At 37.0% G+C, this 12,299-nt stretch overlaps 1 protein-coding gene across 1 annotated transcript in view; it reads left to right on the top strand.

Moving 5' to 3' along the window:
* Nucleotides 1–12,299, top strand: part of TEK (TEK receptor tyrosine kinase) — a 141,809-nt gene that overhangs the window by 89,001 nt on the left and 40,509 nt on the right. Inside the window, exon 13 of the mRNA XM_001374814.5 lies at nt 7,265–7,564. Within this exon, the coding sequence (XP_001374851.2) occupies nt 7,265–7,564 (300 nt within the window). The remainder of the gene's footprint in view (nt 1–7,264; nt 7,565–12,299) is intronic.

Raw genomic sequence — 12,299 nt, 5'->3', positions numbered from 1 at the left:
GTAATACAGTTGGTTAATGGATCACACTCTAAGTCAGAGGTTCTTAACCTGGAGTTCATGAACTTCTTTTCTTTCTTATTTAAAAAAATCATTTTGATATTTGCAGTCAAGTATTCCTTTGGAATCCTGTATGTTTTATCCATGACCTTAAACATTATTTTAAGAAGGGATCCAAAAACCAAAGGGGTTCATGATACAAAAACGGTTGAGAAATCATACTCTAAAAGAACCTGACTGATGTTAATAAATGTATATGTGTATATTTATACATGCATGTATAAAATATCTATTTATTTATTTAAATGACTTCCTATTTTTAGGTAACTGATCCCAATAATTAATCCCCTGCCACAGTTGCTTATAACATTTGTCATTCAGCCATTTTTCAGTTGTATCCAACTCTTCATAACCCTATTTGGAGTTTTCTTGGCAAAGATGCTGGAGTGGCTTGCCATTTCTCTCTCATTTTATAGATCAGGAATTGGGACAAATAGGATTACATGACCTGCCTAGGGTTACTCAATTAGTAAGTGTCTGTTGGTAGATTTTAACTCAGAAAAATGTGTCTTCCTGATTTCAAGTCCAGTGCTCTATCCACTGTGCCACCCAGTTGCCCTTTGCTTAACAGTATAGTAGAGAGATTTTAGGACTGAGCCAAAAGAACTGGCTTCTAATTCTGGCTGATCCACTAAATAGGTATGACAACTTGAGCAAGTCACTTTTCTTCCCTAGGCCTTAGTTTCCCTACTCTGTAAAGTGAGGTAGTTCAATGAGGTCATATCTATGATTCCTCTCAGGGATAAACAGTCTATAATAACAGAATACATCCTCTCTCTGTATTCCATTCAGTTGTGACAGTAGGGGTGAGTGCCTGTAAAGAAAGGAATTTTGGAGAGGAAAGGAAATCAAAATATTCCATTATGCAGGGGGTGAAAAACAGATTAATTTTGAGCAATAACCTGTTGAGACTAGTTAGTTCTGTTGATGAGTATTATCTTAATGAGGCCAAAGTCTTGTGTTCAATTCCCTTGTGGGACAGTAAGCTTCACTTCCTTCAAAGGCCACAGGCTACTTCCCTAGCTTTACATTTCATATATGGATCCTTTTTGTTAAATCAGAAGCTTGGGTGAGGGCAGATGTTATGATTATTCTCTGGGGCCTCTTTTGGCTCATATTATACTTCCCTCACCTTTCCCTATCCCCCATATCCAGGGGCCTTTGTTGGCTTGTGATAGACCACTCCCCTTAGTATTTGTGATCAGGCCCCTTCCCTTTTGTCTCATGGGTCCAAGCTACAATTTCCAACCCATTTAGCCCTCTTTGCAGCCAGCCTGTGCATTTTCATTGCAACTAAGGCTGAAAGACCACCACTGTATTTCCCCATAGCCATGCCTCACCTCCCTACCACTCCTTTCCAAGATCTAGGTAACTTAAAGGTCACAGGTTACAAATGAGGGACATGGGCTGGACTCTCTAGGGGATGAGCCACCTCTCTCCTTTGTAAAAATAATAACCAATGAATTGATTATGGATATAAACTGATTAGATACTCTGCTTGCTGTGCTTACAAAGTATCTTCAGTTTATATGAGTGAAGTAAAGCTCATAAACGAACTTCTCTTCAGGGCCAGGCTCAAGGACTCTTGCTATACAAGGAGTCTTGTTATACAAGAGTCAAGAAGACTCTTGTTATACAAAAATAAACTATTTATTGAGAATATAAGGATATAAAAGGATATCTAACTCCACCCAAATAAAATTCCCTGGTTCCACAAAGAACTGCTTCTCCTGCTTCCACAGGCTACATTGATCATTCCTGATCTAACTAGCCCAAAATTCCCCTATTCTTCAATAAACTAACACTATTATCCTTATAAGAAGTATATAATTCTTAACTTTGTTTCCAAGTTATAAAAATAACAAAGGCTAGTTGACTGAGCCTCATCAAGAACCAAGTTAGAATTCTGAGCTTTAGCAGACTCATAGTTCAAACCAAAGACCAGATCTTTCTTTGGTCTTCTCAGAGATAAAACAATTTATGAAACAGCAATAGATAATCACTAGTGTTTCCCAAATTGGAAAAGGAAAATTACTTAGCTCCTTCAGGTTTTTCCCTCCTTTCCTTTTACTTCATGTTACCTGCTCCCAGCACTCTGGGAGAGTAACAGCCACTCCCAGAGACTAACTGCCACAGAGAATAACTGCCACAAAAAAATTGTTACACTGTCAACATTTGAAATTGATACTGTCTCAGATCTATTTCACACTCCAATTCTCTCTCAATCCAGCTTCTCTACTTCTTGTCTCTAAACTAATATAACAAGACTTAATTTCTAATATCATCCTAATACCTTACACAGCTGTATTTAACTAGAGTTGTCTGTCTTACCCTTCTCACTACTCCAGAGGTTATTTGTCCCTAGCAGTAGCCTCAGTATAACCTAAATCTTCTCTTTTCCATCTCTAATATTTTTTTTTTGCTCTAAGTACCAGAATTTTTAGTGACAGTTCTAAGCATATGGATGACTTGAATAAAATCTCTCCCACTTCTGGGAAGAGAAATGAGAACGTATGTCATATTGGTGATGTGTTAGTGCCTGGCAAATGGCATTGTGAGAAAAAAAAATTTGTACCTTTGGACTCCATCTCCCAGAATTTTTTCATCTCCCAGCATCCCTTTCCCTTCTCCACCACGATGCATGTTCACATTTGTATATTAAGTTTTGGTGACTCCTCCCTCTCCCTCTCTTCTCCTACCTGCATGGTCTGGGAAAACCTCTGTTTACTGAAGGTTATTTTTCTCTCCTCTATCAGGTGATATTTAATAAATCTTATAAAATATATTACTTGATGTATTAGATATTAATTTTTTAATCTACAGTACCCATTTAATTATTAATTCAGTTGAATTGAATAGGAAGGGCAGTACATTACTATATTATAACTGTCCATCAAGAAGTTTCAGTGTTATAAAGGCTTCTTCTGGAAGAATATGTTATGCCAATTTTGGTATCACAAGATATCAGTTTGCTTGTTTAGCAGCCTTGGATGGTACCAAGACAGCCACTCTCCCAATCCCCCCAATATTCACTTCTCTCTCCATCTTTCTCTGTCTCAGTCTATCTCTCTGTACCTCTTCCTACTTTGTCATGCTCTGCTATACAAATACATTTTGTTTCCTGTTTTCTTCATATATACATATACGTATTTATTTATAACATACATATAGGTGATTTAGAGCTAGAAGGAGCCTTGGGGATCATACAATTCAACCCCCTCATACCAGTAAGGAAACTGAGGGCCAAATGGGCTAGAGTAACTTCCCCAAGGACATACAAGTAAATGGCAGAGTTGAGGTTGGAATGTAGGTCTTCTGATTACAGATTCAATGTTCTTTCCAGTGCTGTACACTGCATCATATTAAACTTGCTAGGGGCATTCACAAGTTTCAAGTATGAAGTCCAACTAAAGGAGTTAATTGGTCTCATTGGCATCAAGCTATCTAATTCATGGAACCCTAGTTTGCATTCGATTCCCAGAGACCAGTTTCATATGATGAATTGTGTTAATACTTATAGTTGACACTTATATGGCATTTTACATTTCATGAAGTATTGCATAAATATCTTATTTTATCCTTACAACAACTTTGGGAAATGTTGCTATTATCCCCATTTTTAACAGAAACTGAGGCAAATAGTGATTAAGCAAGTCGCACAGGGCCACATAGCTAGGGTCTAAGGCCACATTATTATTTTAAAACACTTCTGTCTTAGAATTGATATCAAATATAAATTCTAAGTTAGAAAAGTGGCAAGGAATAGCAATTAGGGTTAAGTATCTGAGGTTAGATTTGAACCCAGATCCTTCCAACTCCAGGCCTAGTTCTCTATCCATGATGCTACTTAGCTGCCCCTTAAAACCACATTTGAACTCATGTCTTCCTGACTCCAGGCTTAATGCTCTAGCCACTGTGCAACCAACTGCTTGTCAAGATGCTATCAAAATGTTGTGTTACTAATAAGTCTTGTCAAAGAGTTAAAAAAAAAACACTTTACCTTCCATCTTAAAAATCAATGCTGGGTATTGGTTCTAAGGCAGAAGAGTCTAAGGGCTAGGCAATAGGGGTTGTGACTTGCCCAGGGTCACACAGCTAGGAAACATGTGAGGCCAGATTTGAACCTAGGACCTCCAATCTCTGAATCTGACTCTCAATCCACTGAGCCACCCAGCTGCCCCTGTTTTTGTTTTTTGAGAGTCCAGTTGTTTAATTTTCTAAGACATAAAAGTAAAAATTTAAGACCAAAACATAAAAAAAACCCAAATGCAATGACACATAGTAGAGTGTGTAGAAAAAAATAACTGAAGTCTCATGCCCTACTGAGAGAGAATTGACAGCCTCACCCCCCCCCCCCCCACTTCCTCTAAGACTCTACTAGACTTGGCTTTTTGCTTCTTTTCTTTGCATGTCCACTATTTCCCCCTCTATGGACTCCTTCCCCATGGCCCACAAACATACTTGGGTCTTCTCTGTCCCCAAAGCAACAAAGGTGAAACCTCAAAACTTTACTTTAGCTATATGCCCAGCTTTCTTTGTCACCATCAAATGCATGAACAGAATTATGTATACTTGCTGCCTTTGCCACTTTACTCTTGACCTCTTGTAATGTAACATCCACCATCATAATTCAACAAAAATTGTTCTTTCCAAGATTAACAAAGACCAACCACTTTTGAGAACAATGAACTTTTCTCCATTCCTCATCCTCCTGGACCTTTTTGCAACATTTGTCACTATATAATGTCATAATGGATAGAGCACTGCAACAGGAATTGGAAGACCTGTGTTCAAGTCCTAGCTCTGCCCCTTACAAACTATGCACCTTGGCACTCATTTAATTTCTATGAACCTTGGTTTCTAGGAAATGAGGATAATACATGTCTTGCCTACTTGAAAAAATATTTGTTTGAAGATAAAATTAAATTACTCACTTGAAGACAAATTAAAAACTACAAAATTTTAGATTTCTATTTTGCTCTTATTAATTATGAATCATACTAATACTACTAGTGGGAGGTATCATGCTATAATGAATAAAGAACATGTCTCAGAGTCAGAAAGAACCAAGTTCAAGTCCCACCTCTGATACACATACACAAACAATTTAATATCTTAGTATATCAAAGGAAGGAATTCTCTAAGACTATGTTACTGAACTCTTGCCAGTCTATATTGTAGAAGTAAAGGAAGTTTCCTTGTGGGAGATGAGAATTTCCTACACCAAAGTTTTCCAAAAGGGGGTTTTGGTCCCCAGGAGAGGGAATATCCATAAACTCCAGGGGATTGCATGATGAGGCAATAAGAAATTATTTTATTAGATCAGTGTGTAGGCTCCCAATCTCTTCCCTTCTGAGACAGGCAGAGACCCATTAGGATAGCTGCTAATTAATCCTGACTTGTGCACTCACTGAAGCTACTATTTTCCACAAGGAAAATTCCTGCCAGTTTCCCATATCATTATAACTCCATAAAAATTACTGATTGACAGAGCACTGCAATGGGTATTGGAAGGCCTGTGTTTAAGTCCCAGCTCTGCCACTTACCAGCTTTGTACCTTGCAAGAAAATCTGGAGACTATTTCTCCTAGAATGACAAGTACAACTACTGCTCTCTTCCTTCTCCTTCTCCTTCTCCTCCTCTTCTTTGTCCTGATCTTTTTTCTCCTCTTCTTCCTTCTGCTGCTGCTATAGCTAATGATTCTTTCTTGAAATTCTCTTCTTTGTTTCCATAACTATTTTTATTTTTCTCCAATTTCTTTGACCATTCTCTCCTTTGCTGACTCCTTTTCTATCTTCTTTTCTCTACATTTAGGTACTCCCAAAGTTTCCATCCTTTCCCCACCCCCCTCTACTATCTATTTTGACAATTTCAGCCACTCCCATAACTTCTCTTATAGCACATCCTTGTAAGATTCCCTAATTTACAATTCCAGCTGAGTGTCAGAGTCACATCTCTTTTGACTTCTAGACATGCGTAGAGCATATGGCCTCAGGCAGGCCACTTAAATTTCTTGGAGCCTGCATTTCTTAATTCAGGGAATGAGGGAACTGGAGTAGATCAAGGGTTGAAAGTCTATAACTTCTAAGCCACTAATTATTTTTTGTATGGCCAGTTATAAAACAAAACATTTTTAGCTCCAAGACATACAAAAATGGGCAGTAGGCCAGATTTGGAGGCTTGGTCCATAGTTTTCTGACCCTTGGACTAAGTAATTTCTATGTAGCCTTCTGGCTTTGATCTATGATTCTGTTGATGCTAACATTATTCTGCTGTTAATTGAAAATCAATATATTCAAAATTGACCTCATTATCTTTCATCCCAAAACAAATTTTAACTTCTATTTATAAATATTTTGATGCACTTATAATTTGTATCTTGTCTCCTAAAAAGGATTTGAGGTAGTATTCATCACAAAAAGTTTTTAAAGCACTGAAAATCCAGAATCTGGTCTCTAGAGTCCTTTCTTCATCTCCTTCTATTCCCATATATATAATATATTATATAGTCTCATTCAAATATACTCTAAGTTTTTCCATCACTATCTATTTGTACTCTCCCATCCCGGTCTCAGCATCTCTTTCTGAAATCCTACTTGTTCTTCAAGACCCAACTAACATTTTAATTCCTTCAGTGAAACCTTCTCTATCTACAACTTTTAAGAAGTGATCCTCTGAAATTCCTTAAGATTTTGTTCATATCTCAGTTGTATTCAAGTAGATGTTTAACAACCAGCTTTCTAGGACAGGGAAAATGCACAGTGTACTTTAAAATTTAATATGCATTATTAATATTTTCTTCATCACTTCCATCAGTATAGACAATCAATAAAACAATAAATCCAGCCCTGATTAGTAGAATTTGCCAGTTTTTAAATATAAAAACATATTGAAAATTTAATAATTGGCTCTAAGTATGTTTGTTCTGACTCCAGCACACCCCATAAGTCTAATTTATAATACTCAAAATATTCCCTGGCATTATGGTTACTTGAGTACATATCATCTCCCTGAGTATCTTTTAAATTGCTTGAGGTCGAGTCTTATGTTTATTCATCTTTGTATCTAGCACACAGTAAGTCCTTGATGAAGATTTTTGGGAGAATAAATTATTTTCTAATACTTTGGTTTGATGGGTGAATGTAATCTTGCCTTGTTAAACCATTAAGGGTTATTAATGGCATGCTTCTATTAAATTTCCTAACAGAACTTCCTCCTCAGCCTGATGGTATCAAGATCTCCAACATCACTGACACCTCCGCCATCATCTCTTGGTCAATATTGGATGGTCATTCTATTTCTTCTATCATAATCCGCTACAAGATTCAAGGCAAGGCTGAAGAAAACCATATTGAAGTGAAGATAAAGAATGCTACCATCACACAATATCATATCAAGGGTCTGGAACCCCAAACAGCTTACTGGGTTGACATATTTGCAGAGAACAACATGGGATCAAGCAACTCCCAGCCTTCTCATGAACTTATAACTCTCCAAAAATTTACAGGTTGGTGAAATAGATTAGATGCTAATAGTATTATTTAAAAGATGACAAGAAGACCCTAGTACCTAAAAAAATCTTTGCCAACTGCTCACCTGCTTAATATTTTACCATTAGAAATTCATTTGGTTTGAGACATTGCCAACTACAGGTACCCCCTTCAAATTCAAATTTTAATCCAGTTTAAATTAATTCAGATATTCAAATTCAAAAAATACCTGGGAAGATGAATATATTAAGCTGTTTAAATAATTTTCCCAAATGTGAAAATGACTTTAATCAGATTACTTTCTCTTCAAGTAGTTGGAAAGAGGAAAGGGAGGGAATTAAAACTGCAACCAAATAATTAAGGGGAAAATGATTTTGGATTTTGCTCAGTGTAGGTAAGTCAAATCTGCTCTCTTATTGTGGGCAAGTCACTTAACCTCTATCTGCCACAATTTACTCATCTGTAAAATGGGGATAATAATAGTAACTACCTCCCAGGGTTATTGTAAAGATCAAAGGAGATAATCATTGTAAAGAACTTAGCACAATGCCTGGTATGTGATAAGTACCACATCAATATTAGTTTTTATTATTAATGTTATTATCCACTTGGTTTTTCTTATGTGGATTTCTAGGTTTTTCTTTTCTGATTAGCCCTGGGTCTTACTGAAGAGTCCCTAAAGTTTTTCTGGGGCTCACTACAGTCAAGATTCTATTATTCACCAAAAGGAGAAACAAAAGAGGTTGATCAGGAATAAAATTGAATGTAACTAAGCATTTTAACTGAGCTTCTTTGCTTAGATTTCTCTAAGTATTCTCCTATTTCTCCATCTCCTGTTTGTTTTCCTTCTTCTTGGCTTCTAAGCTGTCCCCTCAGCTTTTTCTCTACAAATTTCACCTGCAGAATCTCTCCATTTTCATACCTTCAACAGTCTCCTTTGCACACATTAGAATCAATTAGATGGGGGCTCAGTGGATTGAGAGACAGGTGTTAGAGACAGGAGGTCTTGGGTTCAAATGTGGCCTCAGACACTTTAGCTATGTGACTCTGGGAAAGTCACTCAACTTCCATTGCCTAGTACACAGTAATGATTCTAAAACAGAAGGTAAGGGTTTTTGTTTTTTTTTTTAAAGAAGTAATTAGATGTTACAGTGAATAGAACACTAGACCAGATTGCCCAGAAGTTCTTAGTTCAAATCCTATCTCAGACACTTGCTAGCTGTGTGACCCTGGGCAGATCATTTAATTTTTGTCTTTCTCAGTTATCTCATTTATAAAGTGGAGATAATTACACCTTATCACTCAGGGCTGTTGTGAGGATAAAATGGAATTTTGTTTATTAATGATAAAACCAATAACATTTATTATAATTCCTTAAGATGTGAAGCACTTAACATTTTTGTTGTTTAGTCATTTTTTTCAGTCATGTCTAACTCTTCTTGACCACATTTGGAGTTTTCTTGGCAAAAATACTGGAGTGGTTTAACATGACTTGATCAGGATCACCCAGCTAGTAAAGGTCTGAGGCTGGACCTTTAATTCAGGAAGGTGAGACTTCCTGACTCCAATGTACCAACAACAATGAAATTATAATTCCTTAAAATAGATATGAAGCACCTTATACATACATTATCTCATTTGCAACTCACAACAACCCTGTGAGACAGGGACTACAAGTATTATTCTTATTTTATAGATTAGGAAACTGAAGCTAAAGTCTAAGTGACTTGCCCATGGTCACAACTAACAACTATCAGAGTCAAGATTTGAACTCTGGTCTTTCTGATCATTTCTGAGAAGGCTACCATATTTCTTGTTCTAGTACTTCTTATTCAAGCTCTAATTCCCACACTTTCAGTGCTATACTGGATGTCTCTATTTGCACATTTCCCAATCATCATAAATTCAGTCTATAAAAAACAAAATCATAATTTTCTCTTTTTTTGTATCAATGATACAATCATTCTCCCAACCACCAAGTCTCAAAAGCTTATATTCATTTTTTAAAATGAAGTTTAATTAATTAATTAATTTAGAATATTTTCCCATGATTACATGATTTATGTTCTTTCTCTCCACTCCTTCCATCCCCCTTCTGTAGCCAATAAACAACTCCCCTGGGTTTTACATGTGTCATTGATCCAGACCTACTTCCATATTATTAACATTTGCACTGGGGTGATTGTTTAGAGTCTATATCCCCAGTCATATCCCTGTCAAACCATGGATCAAGCGATTGTTTTCCTTCTTTATATTCATTTTTGACTCATCCTTCTTTTTATCTCCTGTGGTCAATGAATTATCAAGAAGTATTGATGATTTCTTTGAAGTCTCCCACAAATGCAGGACTTCTTTCTAGTTTCAGTTCAGGCCCTCCCTCATCAGTTCATGTCTGAAGTCCAGAAGTAGCTTACTGACTAGTTTTTGACTTGCCCTCTTTTCCAGCTCTAGTCCAAATAGTTCAGTACTATCAGTTCCTAAAGAACATCTTTTTCCAGGGACATCCTTAAAGTCTTTAAATAATTTCCCACTATTTGTTCACATATACAAAAAAGAATGTACTTTCCAATATGATATGCAAAGTCCTCTACAATCTGGCTCCAGTTTCATGCTTATTGTGTGCCGTCTAAATGCTCCACTCTATACAATCAAGTCTTCCCACTCCTAAAAACCACAACATGATGTGGTAGAAGGATTCCTGGACTGGATGTCAAGGAGAGTCCAAGTTTTGAATCCTGCCTTGGATATTGACTAATTGTGTGAATGTGGGTGAGTCACTTAATCACTTAACCCCTCTTCAATCAAATGGCAAGAGGAAGATAACCAATAAACATTTATTAAGTATGTGCCATACTAAGCTCTGAACATACAAATACATAAAACAAAGGCAGTCCCTGCCCTTCAGGAGCTTACTGTCTAATGGGTGAAGACACCACGCAAAAGAAAGCTGAAAGGGAGAAGGAAGAGAGGTACAGAGAATTCAAAGAAGTAGAGAAATCCAAGAAATCCAAAAGGAATACAACCAGATGGAAAATGAGATGTCTCTCTTTGTCTCTCCTACTTAAATGGAGTTTGAGGAATTTATGGCAGAGGTGTAAGTCTCAAGGTGAATTGGATTTTTGCAAGATGAATAATTTTTTTTTGGTTTTTGTTTCTTTTGCTCTAACATCTTGCTAATTGTTATCAAAGACCCCATCAGCCCTCACTCAAGGTCTTTGGCCATCAAAAGAGGTTGCTGACCCAATTTATTGGTTATTGATAGCCTAACAAATTGATCATGTGGTGTGTGTGTGTGTGTGTGTGTGTGTGTGTGTGTGTGTGTGAGAGAGAGAGAGAGAGAGAGAGAGAGAGAGAGAGAGAGAGAGAGAGAGAGAGAGAGATTGCACGATTTCCCAATGATTAGTTTACTACAATCCTAGTGGAGAAGCCAAAGAAGTGAAAAATGAGTACAGTTAAAAAGAATATGAAGAGATATTTGAGAAGTAATTGGAATCCTTGTACTGCAAGGCAACAAAGGGTTTAGAGCTACTTCTGGAGTCAGAAAGGCTTAGGCTGTTTCCTTCTCTGACACATAAAGGCTGTGTGACTCAGGGTCACAAAATTCCAAGGGGCTATAAATGGCAGAGCCGGTGCAGGACTACATTGGTAGTGAGAGTTTCCTTCATTGTGAGTTTCCTAGATTAAAAATACAACAAATCTGGATCACCCTTGCGTACTCCTTCCAAAATAAAAATCCCAGTACCTATCTTGAATGATTCTTGTGAGGAAACAATTTTGTAAATCTTAAAGCAATATGCACATTAGAGTGATTGTGATTCCTTACCCAAACACTGAGTTTTTGATCCTCATTGTGTTGGGAAATTTTCTCTCCTCTTCTTCATCGATCCAAAACTGAATTGATTCTTCAAGTCTCAGTTTTTTCATAAAGCTTTTACTGACCTTCTTCACCCACATTACTCTCTCCCTCTTTTGAACTCCTCCAGTAAAAGTCTATCCCACTCAATTGATTGTTTAATTATACACTTAAGCAGCATTATTTAGGCAGAGATCTTGCTTTATACTTCTCTATATTCTTCACAGCAGTGATCCCAGGGCTCTGTCTATAATAGTTATTTTATAAAATCCTTTGTTGATGTGAACTGAGTAAGGTCACCAGGCATCACTGGTTTGGGGAAAAGGCAGAGAAGAAGAAAGGATGAAAGGCATCTGGGTGGGCAAGAGGTCTCCAATAGAGCACATGTGAGGGAGGAAGACAATCTGCCTCCTTCACAGCTTGTTAAGAACCAATGCTGAAGAGTGTCATTTTGGAGTCAACATCCCTTTTGTAGTGTTGGAGACTCTTGGACGCTTGAGAAATGGAACAATATGGTCTCTGTTTTAATAACTGTTCACATTTTGTGGTGCTTTAAGCTTTTAAAAATCCTCTATTTCTACCATGTTTCTTTGTAAAATTTTAAATATAATTAGCATAGTGTTTCGAAACTGAAAAGAACAAAGACTCCCCAGTGGACTTCGGTTCAAATCCTGGTCCTACTACTTAATATTGACTTGACCCTGAGCAACTCATTTGTAAATGTTATAGCACTATATTCACTATATATGCTGGTTCTCTCAGACCCAGTTTCCTTATGTATAAAATGAAGGGGTTGAACCAGATGACCTCTGAAGTCTCATCCAGCTCTAAATCCATGATCATTTATTTAGTCCGCATGTTGAAGAAACTAAGCTGACAAAGAGTAAGGACTTTTCTTA

Source organism: Monodelphis domestica, chromosome 7 (assembly GCF_027887165.1).
Source record: "Monodelphis domestica isolate mMonDom1 chromosome 7, mMonDom1.pri, whole genome shotgun sequence".
Classification (NCBI taxonomy): Eukaryota; Metazoa; Chordata; class Mammalia; order Didelphimorphia; family Didelphidae; genus Monodelphis; species Monodelphis domestica.
Note: the sequence above shows the minus strand (reverse complement) of the source record. Positions and strands in the feature narration are given on the sequence as shown.